Here is an 18,358-nt window from a genome sequence, read left to right as displayed (position 1 = left end):
TATTGCTGTTTCCTCTTCTAGGCAGATTCTGCTTAGGTGCCTTGCAGCTCTTCAGAAGTTAACACCAAGCAGCAGCGTTCAGTGCAGCTGTCTTCAAGGAGTTAATAAAAGGCCCCATGTATGGGAAACAGCAGACACTGAGTAGCTGCTCGAGTCCCTCTCTATCCTCTGGCACGTCCTGCCTCACACTGAGCGAGTGCACTGACCTCTCTCCGGCCTCGGTGGAGTATTTTTGTGCCAGTGGCTCTGTCAGCTCCTGCCATCAGCAGTCGGCTCCAGGCTGCAGGGCAGCCGTCAGCACGCCGCTGACAAGCAGCTCTTGGGGAAGCATGCTCTCATCCTGCAAGCCCAGAAGTGCACACAGCTTTACATTCGTAGTGATGCTCCGGTGGATAAAGTTGTAACTGGTTGTAAACATCTGCAGGATCAGTGGCTTACCATGAGCCTGTCCAAACCCTATGTATGTCAACACTCTGTGCCTGATGACACCCTCATTTGCACCAGTATCTTTTTTCCCCCCTATAGCACTAGATTAAACATTGTTGGCCCAGAGTCACCTGCATCTGACTAAATCCAAAACTTCAAGGACTATTACTCTCCTCTCTCAGTTCTGAGAGAGCAACCTCCATAATTCATTATGAATCAATGAAGGAGAGCTGGTAGCATCCTTCAGCATAATTGCCCTTCCTGTCTTGGCTCTGGCCATTTTGATGTTACCCTGCAGGACTTCTGCCACAACAGGAGGATGCAAATAAGAGCCATGGAGGAAGCAGTATCTTCTGGAGAAGGATGTGAGACAGCCTCAGTCAGAAGGGAAAGAAGAATGCCAAGGGCAGAGGTGATCAAGTGAGAAGCACTGGTTTGGACACAGAGGAAGGGCAGACCCCATGGGGGATAGGTACGTGGGTGAAGTGCAGGCTGGGGGCACAGTTCTGGGACAAGGGTCTGCACACAATCACTGCTGCCAGTGCAGAGGATAAGAGGGATAAAACCCTGCAGGGAGGAAGAGAAACACAGCAAGATCTCGGTGTGGTTCATTGACAAAAGCAAAAAAACACATTGTAAGAAGGGGGATGGCATTGATGTGGAGGTGGCAAACAGAGAGTTCATCTCAAAGAGCTGCCCCATTACAACCTTTCCTCTCCCCTCCTTCCCTCACCCATGACACTGGGCACACCGGAACAGGACAAAAGCCTTCCACACTGTGCTGGACCCTCATCCATGCCATCATGGTGCTCCTTGCTCAGGGACTGCCCCAGACCTTCCCAGCCCTGCACCCCACAAGACATTGTCCAGCACTCGCTGCTCCTATCTATAGCCTTGGTGTGTTGCAGCAAGGGGCGTTTCGCAGAGATCCAGCACAAAGGGATGGCTTCTGTTTCAAAAAAGAGAAAAAAAACCAAGAGACAAATGCATTATTTGTTCGATTCCTGTGCAGTTACTGTTGTAACAGTCAGCAGCTTTGAGGTATTTTTTTTTTTGTGATTTGATACATAAACCACATTTCCTATGTAGCACTGCCACTATTTTTTATCAGGTTTTTGACATTGAGCTTGGCAACATGATTTTGTTGGTTTTTTTTTTTCCTTTTCCACCAGAATGAATTCAAAGGCAGCAAACGCAGCAAAACCAGAATACTGCTCATCTTGACTTTTCCACGCAGCTAGTTTTCATTAAAAATAAAGGAAAATAAATACAGGTCACATTTTCTGTCCTGCAGTTAAAAGCCTGCCACAGCTCAAAGCTTTGCTTTCTTCTTACCCTGCAGCCTGGCTCAGCTAGCACTCCAGCTCTGCTCATGATCTGAAATGCGCAAACACACTGTTTCTTGGCTTTCCACCAGTATATATAAATATATGTAATTTTTTCCTTTGGAGAACCTGGAGGCAAAAGCAAGAGGGCAAAGGAGTACGTGACTAAAACATCCAAACTTCCTCTTTCATAAGCCATCACATGATGAAGTGCAATTACAATTCCTGCCTTGTCCCTGCCAATTGCAGGCGCATTGCCTCACCCGAGAAACCCGGCTTCTTCCCCCGCCCTGTGTGTGTGTGTGTGTGTGTGTGTGGAGGCAGCGATCGCTGCAGCCGGCTTGGCGAGGCTCCAGCTTCGGGCTGGAGAAAGAGGGCAGTGGGTGGAAGACGAAAACAAAGATCTGTTTACTTAGCTTGCATGGATAAATCGTCTTTCCAGCCGGGGAGGGGAGGAGGGAAGAGAAACAGCTTTAAAGGACTTTGATGCAATGTGAAAGGAGGGGTGCTCGGGAAAAGCGAGCCGATGTTAACCCTTGGCTCTCCGGCAGCCAAGGCAGGGCTGCCCCTTCTCCTTGCTCCGGCCCTCCGGCCCCGGCCGGACGCCGCAGGGCCGCCAGGAGCTGTGAGGGCTCCGGGGTTGGCTCCCGGGGTAGCAGCCCCGGCCGCCGCAACGACGGACTGGGGGCCGGGGCTGACTTTTATTTCGCCTATGTACAACCCGGCGCCTCCAGGGCGCCCGGCCGGCCGTGCATTGCAGAGTCACCCAACCTGGCACGGGGGCCGGCGCTGCAGCCAGCGCCAGGACGAGCAGGAGCCGAGGCAGGGGGAGGCGAGGGCTCCCCACAGCCCCGGGGCGCACGGGCGGCCGCCACACGCAGCCCCCGGGCCCGGCGGGCGGCGCGGGGCGAAAGGGAGCAGCTCTGCCCTCGTGTCCGCCCGACGGGGACATTCTGCCCCCGGTGTCTGCCCGACGCCCCTCGGCAGCCCGGCCGGGCAGGGGCAGCGGAGCGGCGGCGCTGGTGGCGGCCCAGCCCCGCAGCGCCGTCGGGCGGCCCCCAGCCGCGGGGAGGCACCTCCCGGCGGCCGCCACGGACGTCAGAGCTTCCCCAGCCCCGGCCGGCTCCCGCCTCCCGCCCTCTTTCCCTCCCTCCTCTGTAACCTACATAACGCCGTGGGAAGGGCGGCTGGAGCGCGGCTGTCGGGGGGAGCAGCCTCCGCCGTGTTCACCCTGCACGGGCAAAGGCGTGCAGCCGACCGTACGTGCAGGGATGGGCCCGGTGAGGGGCTGCTTCGCCTCCCGTGGCACACGAGGAGAGCGAACACCCTCTCTTGCTCCCTCCCTTGCCCCCACCCTGTGTTTCAGTGAGGGTGCAGGTGGCGGATAAGCGATTCACAGCGTGGAAGGGGGTCGGGGAAACAGGTTTTTCTTTTTTGGGAACGAGACGGCGTGTGCTTAGTCTGTGTGAATTTCGCTAATCTGCATTAGAGAACTGCTGGTTTGTGGTTTAAAATGACAGGAAATCTAGAACGTCCTATTTCCTGTGCACAAATGACAACAGTTAAGAGAAAAAAAAAAAAAAAAAAAAAGCTGGGTAATCGTTACATTTATTTCTGATGGTGCCTCCTGCTCCGGCGGGGAGAACAAAGCCGAGCGCCGCTCGGCGGGGCGCCGGCCCCTGCCCGGAGGTGGCGATGACCGGCCCGGCGGGGGGAACCTCGGAGCTGCGGGGCGCGCCCGGGGCGCCGCGTCCAAGGTCACGGGGGAGGGGGTGCACTGAGTCCCGCACTGCGGGAGGGGTCCCGCGCACCGCTGCGTCCACGGTTGGGAGGTTTCGGCAAAGCCCCTCGGCGGTGAGGGAAATAGTAATACACCCAACAATAATAAAAATAAAATCAGAAGAGAAGGAGGGAGCTGCAGGGCACCCCCGCCCCTCGCCTTGTCCCTCTCCGCTCCCACAGCCCTCCCCGGGGGCGATGCGGGGCGGGGGCGCGGCGGCCCCCCGGCGGCAGGAGGAACCCCCGGTGGCGGGGGCGCGGGCAGGGGCCGGGGCTGGGATCGCGGCGGCGGCGGCGGCGGCGGGGCGGGGGCGCCCATCGCGCAGGCGCGGCCGGCACTGTCGAAGAATCGTAGCGGCGGCGCGCAGAGGCGGCGGTGGCGGCTGGAGCCCGGCACGGCACGGCGCCGCCGCCAGCCCCGGCCCCGGCCCCCGTGGCAGTCCCCGCCCCGCCCGCCCCGCCGCGCCGCGCCGGCCCCCGCCGCCCCGCGCCGCCCCGTAGTAGCCAGAGAGCGGGGGAGCCGTGCGGGCGGCAGCGGCCGCAGCCCTGCGCCAGCCGCGCGGCGGAGATGCGCGTCCCCGCCGCCCTGTGAGCGCCGCCGGCGGAGACGGCGACGGGAGCGGCGTTCCCCGCAGCGGCTCTGCCTGCCGGGGCGCCCGCCGCGCCCCGCTCCAGCGCACGGAAGAGGAAGGCGAGGGGGAGGGGGCCCGGCGGACGGTCCCGCTGCGGCCGCGGCTCCCGAGCCTGCCCGTCGGGACTCCGGTGACGAGGGGCGGAGGAGGCAGCGGCCGAAGCCGGAGCGGGGGGCGCTCGCCGCTGCCCCGGGGCCGGGACATGTCGTCGGCGGCGGTGGCGGCTGCTTCCCGCAGGCAGTCGTGCTACCTGTGCGATCTACCCCGCATGCCCTGGGCCATGATCTGGGACTTCACCGAGCCCGTCTGCCGGGGCTGCGTCAACTACGAGGGCGCCGACCGCGTGGAGTTCGTCATCGACACGGCGCGGCAGCTGAAGCGGGCGCACGGCTGCTTCCCCGAGGGCCGGGCCCCGCCACCGCCCCACGCCAAGCAGCCTCCGCTCTCCGCCAAGGAGCTCCTGGCGCAGCAGCAGCAGCTCGGCCACCCCTCGGCGGCGGAGGCGGCGGCGCGGCCCCCGCCGCAGCCCCTGGAGCGCTACTCGCTGGCGTCCGAGCGGCCGCCGCCCCGCCTGGGCGCCGAGTACGGCGGCGGCCGGCAGGTCAACGGGATCCTGGTGCCCAACGGCTTCCCCAAGCCCGAGGAGCCGCCCGAGCTCAACCGGCAGAGCCCGAACCCGCGGCGGACGCACGCCGTGCCGCCCACCCTGGTGCCGCTGGTGAACGGCGCCGGGCTCCCCGCCGCCATCGGCGGTCTGGGCAGCCGCGCCGCCGCCGCGGCCGCCGCCTCGCTGGCCGCCATCTCCGCCGCGCCCGCCCCCATGGCTGTGCCCGTGCCCCAGCAGCCGGCGGCGGCGGCGCAGGCGGCGGCGCAGGCGGCCGGGCAGCCCGGCGAGCTGGGACACAAGCGCCCCGGCTCCGTCTCCTCCTCCTCCTCCTCCTCGGGTGGCGGCGGCGGCGCGGCGGGGGAGCACGACAGCGGCGCCAAGGAGAAGCGCGGCTCCGCCGAGAGCCTGCCGGCGGCGGCGGCGGCGGAGCTGGCCGCGGAGGGCAAGGGTCGGCCGGGCTCCGAGCAGGAGTGGCTGGCCAAGCCCAAGACAGTGCGGGACACGCTGCTGGCCCTGCACCAGCACGGGAGCCACACCGTGGCCCCCTTCGACAGCAAATTCAAGAAGGAGCCGGGCATGGCGGGCGGCAGGCTGCTGGGCTACGAGACCAACGGCTCCGTGGCCAAGCCAGGTGAGGAGTCGGGACCGGGGGGCGGCGGGGAGGCCAAGGGACGGCGAGGCGGGAGGGGTGGCTCTCCAGGGATATGTGGGGCGGGGGATGCCGGGCGGGTTTGGGTGTGCGGGGCGGCGGCCCGGCCGCTTGGGTGGCCGTGTGCCCGGGGGGTGGCCGGGGCCAGCCGTTTCCGCGGTTGCTCGGCGATGCGTTGTGACTGCGCTGCCTTCTCACCCTCCTCCTTCCCCCCTCCTCTGCTTCTGCAGGGGCCCGGGCCGCCCGGAAGAGGAAGCCTTCCCCCGAGCCCGAGGGCGAGGCTGGACCCCCGAAGATCAACGGGGAGGTGCAGCCCTGGCTGCCCGCCCCGTCGGAAGGGATGAAGCTGCCGCTGACGGGCACCCCCTTCATGTCGCCCCCGCCGCCCACCGCCTCGCCCCACTCCAACCGGACCACGCCGCCCGAGGCGGCACAGAACGGCCAGTCCCCCATGGCCGCCCTCATTCTGGTGGCGGACAATGCCGGGGGCAACCACGCCTCCAAAGACGCCAACCAGGTCCACTCCACCACGCGGAGGAACAGCAGCAGCCCCCCCTCGCCCTCCGCCATGAACCAAAGAAGGCTGGGCTCCGGCAGGGAGGTGCCGGGCCAGGGGGCCAACGCGGCGGCGGCGGGCGGCCTGGAGCCCGTGCACCCCGCCAGCCTGCCGGACTCGTCCCTCGCCGCCAGCGTCCCGTTGTGTTGTACCCTGTGCCACGAGCGCCTGGAAGACACCCACTTCGTGCAGTGCCCCTCCGTCCCCTCGCACAAGTTCTGCTTCCCCTGCTCCCGGCAGAGCATCAAGCAGCAGGGAGCCAGCGGGGAGGTGTATTGCCCCAGCGGGGAGAAGTGTCCCCTGGTCGGCTCCAACGTCCCCTGGGCCTTCATGCAAGGGGAGATCGCCACCATCCTCGCCGGAGATGTGAAAGTGAAAAAGGAGAGGGACTCGTGACTCGCCTGCGCTCGCTGCCCGACGTCACCTTGAACTCGAACTGCTCGAATTCTGTATATATCTATAAATATATATATATAAATATATATATATATCTCCAAGACAAGGGAAATGTAGACTTCATAAACATGGCTGTATAATTTTGATTTTTTTGAATACATTGTGTTTCTATATTTTTTGAAGACAAAAGGTATGTACTTATTATAAAGGCATTTCTTCTAATTCTTCTCTTTTTTTTTTTCTGTTTCGTTTTTTCTTTTTTTCCCTTTTGTTATAGCAACTATTTGTTGTGCTTCCCTGGTGACAGTTACTGTTCAATGTAGGCTGTGACTTGCGCTGCTTTTTTTAGAGAGCACTTGGCAAACCAGAAATGCTTCTAGCTGTATTTGTATGCACTTGTTTCTTCTGTTTTTTCTTTTCTTTTGTTTTTTTTTTTTAATGCCAAATACACTTTCTGACATTGTAAAGATTGCCTTACTGTCTGTGATTCCTTATTCCTGGCCCCTGTCCTGTAGAGCTGGTCGCATGCAGGCTTGGTCTGAGGCAGCTGGGGACAAGAGTGGCTTGCCAAGGCAGGCGTGCCCTTTGCATCCCTCCGGCCGGGCGAGCTTAGGGAGCAGGAGAGCTTTCTCCCAGAAGCGCGTGGCTCGGGTTGCGATGGAAGATCCTCCAGATCCAGTCCCGAATTGCTCACTGTTTCTCGAGGAAAGTTGCCACCAGAGTAGGATGTGGAGAGGTGTCCAAGAGGCGCTGTTGAGTTAGGGGTTTCTGGGTTTGTTTGTTTTTGGTTTGGTGTTTTGTTTTGTTTTTTTTTTTTAAGGCAAAGTTGACCGCAGTTCTCGTGATCGGTTCTAAGATTACAAAACTGCATTTATTCACCAGTTGCATACCATAATATGGAATTTTGATAACGAACTTAGTTACACGATTGGCAAAGGTGCCAATGTAGCACTGCCATTTCTGAAGGTCTTCAGTGTCACTTGCGGGGCTTTTGTGGCTTTGAACAAAGCTGGGGATGTGGGGAAGAGACTTTATTTTATTTTACTTTAATTTTCAGATAGTGCATATGGATTTTGATTTTGCTTACCAGTCACCTCTGGTGCTGTTGCTATTGTTACTATCACTGACCCGGTATTTCCAAGTAGTGGCAGGTACGGTGTGGTACAGTGACAGCAGTGACTGAGGCTCTGCCAAATTGCCCGCGGGCATATCAGTGACAGCCCAAATGTGGGTGGAGGAAACCTGTAATTTCCTTATTACGTATGCTTGAAACAAACCTACTGCTATTCTTTGAAAATGAAAATATAAACTGGTTGAAATGAAAGCAATTAGGGCTGCACATAATGGCCCTGGCCCTGCCTTTTAAGCTACTTTGGAGAACTCTTTTTGTAAAGCCACTTCTTTTGATCACGCTTCTGCATCACCAAGCAGACTTCTAAAATCAATAAATCTTTGGTTACTAGAAATAGTTCAAGTCTAATAGTGATGTTTTTGTGCTGTTTATAGTTCATTGGCAACACTGCAGCTGTACGAGCCCTTCTGTCGAGGTGTTTATAACTCGGTTATGTGTGGTTGTTTCTGAGCTAAAGGGTGGCGAGGACGTCCCTTCCCAGGGACCAGCTAATAAACACTTCCAGTGTCAGAAGAGAAGGAGGAAAAATCTGTTCAGCCAACTATAAAATTGAAGATTTTTGGGTGCTTTTTACTCAACTGTTCTTATTGTGATAATGTTCAAACTGCAATTTAATGCAGAGAATTTTTTTTTTGGGGGGAAGACTACTTTTTTTTAAAAAGAAAAGAAATGGTCATTATTAGTATTTGAAGATCAGAACTGCACATGCACAGTAATTTTCTATGAAGTGTTTAATGAGCACACCCACTACATTGTGTTCCATATTACAGGTCAATGTAATATTAGATAAGACTTGCATGATAAACAAATTCATTGAGTCAATATTACGCTTTAAAACTTATAGTCAAGATTGGTGTCTTATGTAAACACATTTAGCCAATTTGAAGAAAACGCACATTATATATATATATACCTATATATATACCTATATATAAAAAAATGCCAACTGTAAAGGATTCTTTGGAACCACTATGATCTGTGTAAATGTGTATTTAGGCACTTTATTAAAAAAATGAAATTTGAGCTGATAGATGGTAACAAGTTCTTCAAAGTTGCTTGGCATAATACCTTACATGGGATGAAGTTCATGTTTTTGATTAAAGTGGTTTCCCTACACTTAAACAGGAAGCCAAACTGAATTCCAAAGCCTGCCTAAAAGAGCCCCCCCTTTTGTGTCATCAGGTGTCCCAGCTGTGAGCGTGCCGAGGGTGAGACCTGCTCCTGACAAAGTACACCCTTGTTTTGGGGCCGAGGGACGCTGGTGTGAGAGGCCTGTAGGGAAGCACACCTTCCTCCTCCTCCTCTCCTCCTCCTCCTCCTCCTCCTCCTGCCAGCCGCCCTCTCCTGCAGCTCTGGGACTCCTGGAGAGGATGGAAACTCCCCAGCCAGTGATGCCAGGCAGTGGCCCAGAAACAACATAGATGGAAAGGAAATGGCACACGGTGGCTATGCTCGCTCAGCTGACTTTGAGCCCCCAGCCAAGTCTGATCTCCACCATAAAACTTTAGAACTGCTATAGAAAAACAAACAAAATGAAACAAAAAAAAAAAAAAAAAAACAAAAAAAAAAAAAAAAAACCAACCAAAAAAAAACCCCAAAAGAATTAAAAAAAAAATTGAGGGTGTTCATACATAGCTCATTTTTCTCACATTGAATGTTGCTTTTTCCTTTTGGTTGCTTTGCTCAATTACAATAATACTCCAGTGGATTCTTCCTTTGTTACTACTTCCTGGGCTACAAGCTTTTTTCTTTTTTTTTTTTTCCCCTATTATTTTGAAGTGCTTTAGCTGCAACAGTGCTACTGTTAATATTCCTTTTTAAACTTTTTAAAAGGTGATACTGTAACTTGTGTAGTATTAAAAGTGTTTTAATGAAGAATGTGTGATTACTATTTTTTTCCAACACACTTCCATTACTTTTTTTTTCGAAGATACTTTTTCCTGGCAGATTTTTTTCAACTGCACAGTGCTTTTGTTGATAGCTGCTGAAAACTAACCTGCTGCCAGTTTGGCATTTTATGGGTTCTCTCTTTTTTTTTTTTTTTTTTTTTTTTTTTTTTTTTTTTTTCTGACACTAAGCGTAAGGAAACTAGGAACTTTAAATACGTACTGCATTTTTTGTATATATAAAAAAAGGAAGAAAGAAAACTTGAAAAAGCTATAGTTGTACAATATTATTTTAATTTTTTTTAAAGTACTGTCCTGACGTTTATTTGTAAACAGACAGCAGTATGGGAGAAGAAGGGATGCATGGAGCTGGTGGGTGCTGCCCTGTGCCTGGGTCCCAGGGGTGGGAAAGGTGCCACACAAGGGAGGCTTTGACCGCCTTTGCAGTGGCCTCAGGAAACCTGGTATGTTTGGGAGATCTCTTTTTAGACGTGCTGTAAACCAGGCCATGGCAACCGCGTGTTTTTATGAACTAGCACTTAGGCAAAGGGTATAAATACATTTGAGAGTGCTCTCTAGTGGCTTGTTATGTCAACAGAGCCCCTGGATCCTTTCCTTCTGCACCCGGGCCAAGCCCTGCTTGCCTGTCTGTCCAGCTGGCAGGGTGGTGGCTCTCGGTGGCACAGGATGGGACACTGCTCTGGGACATCCAGCCACCCGCCCGCCTGCAGTGGGACACCTGCCCTGCTGGTTGCCCCCACTCCATGTGTCCAGCTGCCCCCAAAGCAGTGTGGGACACCCCATGGGCAGCTGCAGCACCCACACCAACACAGCATCTCCTCAGGAGGGAGGAGAAATCACTGGATCATATGGAAATGAATGGCACCAGGGATGGCTGAGCTGCTTGGAGCCCTGACTCCCCTGCTTCACTCCAACAGAGCTACGTCCAGTCATTAGGCTTGAAAAGGCTCAGCCCTCAGCATTTCATGTTTCTCCTCCTTGAGCATTTGCATTTAGGTAGCTGCAGCTGCATCTTTTGAAAAATTGAAAAAAAATCACCCAAACTCAACCACCACCTTTCCTCAAGTGGGCTCTTGTCTCTATAGACACCATAGGTCCAGCCCAGTATGAACTGCCTCCAGTGTATGCTCCCACAGTGAGGGAAATGAAAGGAAAGGAAAGGAAAGGAAAGGAAAGGAAAGGAAAGGAAAGGAAAGGAAAGGAAAGGAAAGGAAAGGAAAGGAAAGGAAAGGAAAGGAAAAAAGAAAAGAGAAAGAAAGGAAAAAAGAAAGAGGAAAGAGAAAGAAAAGAAAGGAAAGGAAAGAAAGAAAGGAAAGAAAGAAAGAAAGAAAGAAAGAAAGAAAGAAAGAAAGAAAGAAAGAAAGAAAGAAAGAAAGAAAGAAAGAAAGAAAGAAAGAAAGAAAGAAAGAAAGAAAGAAAGAAAGAAAGAAAGAAAGAAAGAAAGAAAGAAAGAAAGAAAGAAAGAAAGAAAGAAAGAAAGAAAGAAAGAAAGAAAGAAAGAAAGAAAAGATTGTTTCCCTGTTAAAAGAGAAGATGTGCTTGGGCAGTGCATGGCTGCCCCTCCTGCAGTCGGTGCACTGCAGCCAGTGACCTTTGCCATTTGCCAGGCATGGCCATGGAACAGCCCAGCTGCCCTGCCCTGATCCCATGCAGGCCAGCAGTATTCCTGAGCCGTCCTCCTTCCCCTGCCCTGTTCCCAGGAGCAGATGCCTTTCCTCTGCCAGGGCCAAGGTCAGGCAGTGCTAGAAGCAGATGAATGAAGTGTCTGCTTATCCACTTCATCACCCAGAGCTGCAGCTCTGCTCCAGAGGTAACTCTTTCAGTGCCTCCAGACAGCCTCTGCAGCATGCCACGGGTTTGAGCACTAACTGTGGGGTTCAACTTCTATGGAATGGTTCCAGATTCTCATGGAACTCCCTGAGAGGCTGAACTCTCCCTCCTGGGAAAGCAGGCACACTGACATCTCCCACAGAAAGCTCCCAGGTGCATGTTAGTGCCCATATGGCTGTTTTGCTGGCTGGCACAGGTACACTGAAGATGGGGTGACAGCTCTGCAGGTATTTTTAGACATCACCTAGCTTTGCTTTTCTTTCTGCTACTCCAGAGCAGGTTTTGTAGAGACTGGAATAGAAGAGTGCAGGCTAAGCCCCAAAATGTTGCATCAAGTTGAAAACCCCTATAAAACAAACTTACAGAGAAACCAGAAGTGCTCATAGAAGCTTCTCATAGGTGTTTCTTTATCTCATCACCTCTGACTCAGCAGACACCACAAGAAACACCCTTGCTCATTAGCTCCCATCTGCAGCAGCACTGGGCCAAGTGTGAGAACCTGCCCTGCCTGGCACAGCACCCATCCATACCCCATCTCGGGGTCCTCCTGGCTGCCCCCCAACCTGCTGCCTCCTGCCCTGGCAGTCCCTCATTCCTCCTGGGGTGCTGTGTCCAGGGCTGGGGATGTCCTCCTCGATGGGGGCCTGTGGCTTCCCTGAGAAATAAATCCTGGGGAGCCTCCAGTGTGGAGGCACCTTGGAAGTGTTCAAGCCCAGGTGAGATGGGGCTCTGAGCAACCAGATCTATTGGAAAGTGTCCCTGCCCATGGCAGGGAGTTGAAATGAGATGGTCTTCAATGTCCTCTTTCAACCCAAACCATTATCTGAGTCTATGATTTTCAGCTGCTGCCTCTGGGAAGGAGGACATTCACTCTTCACTGCCAAAATGCCAAGTCTGCATTGTCTTTTGCTCTCTTTCACTATAAAACACTTATTTCCCCCACCCACTGCCAGCCCAGAGAAGCCTCATTCTATTCCCTTCTTTTCTTTCTAGCAGCCCTTTAAAACAACCAGGAGATAAGCACCCGGAGATTGAAAGGGCTGTTGGTTCACCAGGTTGCTTCCTTGCAGGGACAGCAATTGCAGCAGTTCCCACATGGATGGGTGGGAATGGGGCTGCTGGGGGAACTGTGCAGGTGAGGGGCTTTGGGGAGCCCCAGCTGCAATGGGGGCCTCACCTGCCACCCCCTCAGCCAGGGGCACGAGAGAGCAACTGGACCTTCCCCTTCTTCCTCACATGGTTTTGGGGTTTTTTTCCTTCTTTTCGCATCTTGGTGAGCTGAAAGAGGTCTGATTTATTTTTTTGAGGGGGAGGGAGCACAGTTTGAGTAGACATCCTTAATTAATATTTTTTTCAATAATTGTTTTCTCCAATAATTTTCTAATCCTTTTTTATAGGTGTGTCATATTCTCCAACTGTATGTAGAAAGGGGCTTACAGATATTAGACAAAAACTGCATAACACAATAAGGCATTTAATTTTGTTTGTCTGGACTACTTATAAGTTTTGGGTTTTTTCTGTCTGCCTTGTTCAGGTGCTGCTAAACACTAAGAGCAATTAATTTTCTCTTTTTTAAATGTCTCACCCCTCAGCTGATAGTTAGAAAAATCTAAAATCAGGGTACTGATGAAAGACTTCAATGTAAGCAGAGGAAGGTGATGCTGAACATTATGTTTCTTTCACTTCACAAAAATTGGGAAATAAATCAGCTTCTGCACACTGACTCATGCCTTTGTAGATCCTACTTCAGAAATTGCAGTGAAGACAAACCAGCATAAGGACGACTTTTTCCAACACACTTTCATAACTATTCATACTGTAATAATTTTAAAAATCCAAATACTGAGTTCCCAGTGATTTTTGTGGTGGTGATTAAATAGGATTCTATCCATCTTCCCCATGAGAATACAATTAGGGCAACCTACCCTACAGAAATTACAGAGGGAAGGTGTTATTTTCCTTGCAGAAAGTACCATGCTGTCTTTATTAACTCTGGGCAACGCAACGCGTCATGCAGTAATGGCTCTGGGTGTGGGCTTCCCTGTACCTGGAAAGAAGGGGGCTGGATTGGCCCAGCTGGGGCTTTAACTTGCCCTAATTCATTCAAAAATTCTGCTTAGACATCCATTCTGCTTTTCTTGGGAGATTCAAGCCATGATAAACATGTTTAGATGTGCTTTATAATTAGTATTTTGATGTTTACTTTCATACTGAGAGCTCTTCCATTTGTGTAAGCCCTCTGCTTTGCTTTGGAGAGACAACCTGTGCCCTTAACTGGACCAGCTCCTTATGCTCTCAATTAATATTTTTATAATCCAAATGGTTATTTTATCTTACCAGCTCTGCTTCTTTGGGTTACTGTGGCCCTTTGTCCAGACTTCTTTGTCTGACCATGACTTGTGAAGGTGAATGACTGATTTCAGCTCCTTTCCTGCACAACTGGGGTATTTCCTGAAGTCTGCTTATTAATGGGGAGGCTCTCCAGCTATTAAGGCTTTCTGGGAATGGTGGAGCACTCTGGGTGGTTAGTCATCTGGCCTCTGGCCACCCTCTGGGAGGGCTCACAGCAAGGGCTCTGGGGGTTTGGTGTGCTCCTGGCTCTGGTGGAAGGTGTGAACCAGCCATGCTGCTTCCCGGTTGCCTTCCAAGCAGGAACATTTTGAATTGCAGCAGCAGTGTGTGTTTCTTTACCCTGTGTCACAAAAGTTTCCTGACATTTAGTGTTTTGGGGTGGATCCCTTCCTTTTCTGTGAAGGGTGCCAATTTCAGTGGTGCTTTTGATGGATAACAGTCCATGAAGAGCTGGAACAACACCAATAAGTGTGGTTTGTGTAGGAAAGTTTCCGGGTTCCCTTTTTAGCTGCTCCTTGGCTGCAGAGGGACAGGACAGGACCCCCAGCCCTGCCAGCCTGCCCTTCTCCCTTCCCCTGCTGCCAGGGGCACCTTCCTGCTGGGAGAGCCTTGGGAGGTGCCTGTCTGAGAGGGCTGGGTCTCCCCTATATTGACCCTGCTCACTGTGTGCAGCCTCAGGGCTTGTTTGAGCTCTCTCCAAGGAGCTCTAAAGACACACTGTGCCCATTTCTTCTGACTGTGATGGTGCATTCACCCCATTCCTCTGGAGCACTTTGTGATCTAAGGGATCCCTATCAGGCCTTGGGCTCCGTATAAAGAGCTGGCCAATGAAGCATCCCTAAATTGTACCAGGAACTCTTGCATGGCCAGGGGAGTGAAAAGAGCAGGAATAATCAGCCATTCCCTGACAGCCTTGGAACTTTCCTTACCTGAATTGTAGCCAGTGTGGAATGCTATCATTATTACTGGACTTCAGAAAATTCTAGCAATTACTGACCCAGATTGTGTCCAGGATGGAAATTTGTTAATTACTGAAGCCAGTCATCTCACAGCCCTATGGACAGTGGTCCAGTGTAAGGCCCTTGGGGCTCATCTGGACTCCAGCAGGCTGCCACCAGTATCTCACTGAGTGGGACAGTGAGACCCTCACAGAGGGAGCTCACAGACCCTCAAGTCTGCAAAGTTCTGAGGACCATCAAGGAAAGCTGACAACAGGCCTGGACTGAAACCCTGCACTCCTTGAGGCTCAACCCTTGCCTGCTGAGAGATGCCAAGATACTTGGAGTGAGCGTTTTGCTGAAAATAGAAAGGGTGGTTCCTTACTGTCACCTTCTTGAAAAGGGACAAAATGGAATAAGAACATCTTGTAATCCTCAAGTTCACTGAAATACCAGGGAGAGGGTGGTGAAGGCAGCCTGAATTTGGTCCCTCTTGTTTAGCTGATATATGGCATGCTCCTCCAGGTGCCCTTCCTCCCATCACTGCTCAGTAACCAAGTTTTGGGCTTTGCCATGGTACCCACAAGTGTATCAGTCAGGGTCCAAATTGTTGTTGGGCAAGAGTGGTTTAAGGAAATGGTGAGCATAACTTGTGAGACAGTGTCATCTGGGCTTCATTTGCTTTTAAGATGGGGTTAAGAAAGGTAAATTAAGGGTGAATTTCCTCACCAAGGAAAAAGCAAGGTTCATCTCTTAGGGACTGAATTGCTGACCCTTAGTTTAAAAACCAAAACAGAAAAAGCAAAGTTTTTCTTTTGGAATCTTTTCTTCTAATTCTAAACTGGATTCCATCCTGCCAACAGCTCTGTCATTGACTTCATCAGCTCCATGGGAGCATTCCAATGATTAAAGTTTCACCAGAAGTGCGAGAAGAATCAGGACTTAAATGTAAATTATGAGTTACGACACAGACAGTTCTGCTTTAATTATTTATAAGAAATCATTTTGTTATAAATAGGTTTTTCAGTTAAATGTATTGCTAGCATTACCTTGTTACTTATCCATAATTAATTAAATCATTGCAGATTTCTATGTTATTTTAATTTCCATAAACTATAAATAATTCAGAAGAAATGTTGGTTCTTTCAGGGTACTTTGTATGTTCAGATAAGGCAGAAGAGCAATCTGGACCTGGGCAAAGCACAATTCCTCCATCCTCAACTTTTTCACAACCATGTCTTCAGAAAAACTGTGAAGGAAATGGGCAGGGGTTGGTTAATGATTGGCCAAATAAAATGCTGGGTCCTGTCCCCAGCATTGCAGGGCTTTGTCTCCATGCTGGGCAAATCTTGGCTACTTTTCAGAATAATCAGAAGGAAGTGCAGAACTGAAGGAGTGAAGGACTTGATCCACTTCGTTTGGCTTTGCTCCACAGCATTTGTTTCCCTTCAAGCAAAAGCAAAAGTGGTTTTGTTGTCACTGCAAGTTTAATTTGCCTTTTGAAAAACAAGCAGGAAATGTTGTTGAAAAATTCACACTTAAACTAACTTGAGAAATGTTTTTCAAGTTCATTTACCTGGGAAATACCATCCTTGCTCATGAATAACAAGAGAAAAACATCATGTTTCCAAGCAGAATCTCACAAGTATTTTAAGACTTTGCTCATTGGTGCTGGCATCTCACTGCTTTATAATAAATAGGAAAGGCTGGGAGAATTTCTTGAAGCCATTTATTACTGCTGCTGTCTCCTCAGCAGTGTCTTAATGGAATTTTTGTGAGTTCTTGGATGCAAACAATGTCAGGATCAGGGGTGGGGGCAGCTGGACTCCTCTGTTAACCTCAAGCCCACTGGAGAGCTGGTGAAGACAGGAGCTGGGGCAAGCATAGCTGGGTCAGGCACATGGAAGTTACGATAGACTCAGGAATTGCTTCAAAGTTAAGGAAAAGAATAAGCTGGAGAACTGAGCCAGAGTAGAGAGCTTCATTTGAATCACTGGATATGCTCTCCAAGAGGTTTTCTGTCTGCTGGCATGTCTGTGCTGAATGTGTGCACTGGCATCTGAGGAAACCATGGGGAATAGGCTGACCTTGTTACAGCTGTGCAGCATGAAGGAGTCCTGTGGCTGGTCTCAATATCATTTTCCTGCTGGGGGGAGGTAGGGAAGCACCAAAGGGCTGTGCAGGGCCAAGGCAGCGCATTTTGGCACACACTGGGCAGGGGAGGATTGCAAGGGGGTAGCACCACCTCCATCAGGAGGCACCACGAGGTGGTGAGAGAGGAGGGCTGAGAAATGTCCTGCATGCAGAGAGGTGAGTGGCATCTGTGCACCCCAGACAGCACAGGCTCCTGCCAGTTCTTCCTTCCTCCCTCACTCAAAGTTAATGGAGGAGAAGATGGAGCTGAGAGGAAAGAGCACATGGATTGGAGCCTGTCGTGCAACCCGTGTTGTAGGAGGTGGTTATGGTGTCCCTGCATTGGCTTGGCCACACGATACATGCAGCTCTGTGCCACATGCCTGCCATGCAGCTGTCTGACTTTCCTTTGGCTGCAATCACCTAGGGCACCCCAGCATGCAGGTTTCTTGTTCTTCTTTCATATTTAATGGAGCTACCCTTGGTTATTGCCAGGAGAGGGAGGTTTGCTGGATGTGATCCTCTGCAGGAGGCAGATGGATGCTGGTGACATCTCCTCTTCTCTCCCCTTGCTGGTGCTCAGCCAGATCTGGGCTCCCTCTCCATGCCCAGAGCTATTAAACACAACCACCCCATGGATATCACCTGTGGGATAAGCAGCAGCTCAGCAGGCCCCACACTGGCCTCCTTTCCCCCAAGCTGAAGTGGCTGTGCTGCAGAGATGGGGACCTTGGAGAGTCAGAACAGCTCTGTTCAGTGGTGCAGGAGGAGGCAGGGGCCTCCTGACAAAAGAGCAGGTTCGGTTTCTCCGTCTGGCAGACAGCAACAAAACGATGTTGTTCTTGGTCTGGAGAGTTCCCCAACCATGTAGAGAGTGGCACAGGGGATGGAGCTGCAATATGATGCCTCTCCATCTGAGTGCAGCCTGGAGAGTGAAGCTTATAGCAGCTGCTGGGGCCATTAACTCTCTAATTTCCTCCTTTTCATTACAGTGGAGTCTCTGAGCTTTGTGTTACACCATTTGCCTGTGGCAGTATCCTGAAGAGATGAGACTCCACTGAGATTAATAAAAAGGAAATGATTTGTTGGAAAATGAGTGGCTCAGACATATGGAGTTTTGTGCAGAGGCACATCACTGCCCACTGCAACGGGCACAGGAGACCTGCTGTGAAACCCAGCGCTCCTATGGACACAGCACGCTGTGGCTGCCTGCCTCCTCCCTGCTCCAGCTTCCCTGGGGAAGGCAAACTCTGCCTGACTTTCTGCTATGGCCATGACCTGTCCTGCATCAGGCTTTTTTGGCTGCTGGGTGCTATCAAATTTTCCAGATAGCTGCTTGCTGTGAGGGGGCTGCCTTGTAGTGGGGCAGGGACTGCAGGCCCAGGGACAGGGGCTCCCCCTGCTGCAGTGCCCCAGTTTTAGGGGCAGCTGGTGGGTGGCCAGAGCTGCAGTCAGCTCTGGTCCTTCACTCTGTTTTCTTTTCTACAAAAAAGGATGCTCTTCATCTACCAGGGAAGGTGCCTGAAAGTGTGGGACCCCATTTCCCACATACCCCTTTTTCAGCTCAAAAGGGCTGCTGCCTTGTGATGTGCCAGCCTTACCAGAGCCCCAGTCATGGCCCATGAGCCAGCAACAATCGTCCCAGGCTGAGCAAACCTCCAAAGGTGGCACTTGCCCACCGTCCTCACATTGTGCT

General features: G+C 52.0%; 1 protein-coding gene across 1 annotated transcript; it reads left to right on the top strand.

Moving 5' to 3' along the window:
- Nucleotides 1–4,122: 4,122 nt before the first annotated feature.
- Nucleotides 4,123–9,380, top strand: IRF2BP2 (interferon regulatory factor 2 binding protein 2). The gene is made up of 2 exons (XM_059468143.1): nt 4,123–5,400; nt 5,649–9,380. Exons 1-2 carry the CDS (start codon nt 4,365–4,367, stop codon nt 6,368–6,370), a joined length of 1,758 nt encoding a protein of 585 aa, XP_059324126.1. The 5' UTR covers nt 4,123–4,364; the 3' UTR covers nt 6,371–9,380.
- Nucleotides 9,381–18,358: the final 8,978 nt, after the last annotated feature.

Source organism: Ammospiza nelsoni, chromosome 3 (assembly GCF_027579445.1).
Source record: "Ammospiza nelsoni isolate bAmmNel1 chromosome 3, bAmmNel1.pri, whole genome shotgun sequence".
Taxonomy (NCBI): domain Eukaryota; kingdom Metazoa; phylum Chordata; class Aves; order Passeriformes; family Passerellidae; genus Ammospiza; species Ammospiza nelsoni.
This window is presented reverse-complemented; position numbering and strand designations above follow the sequence as displayed.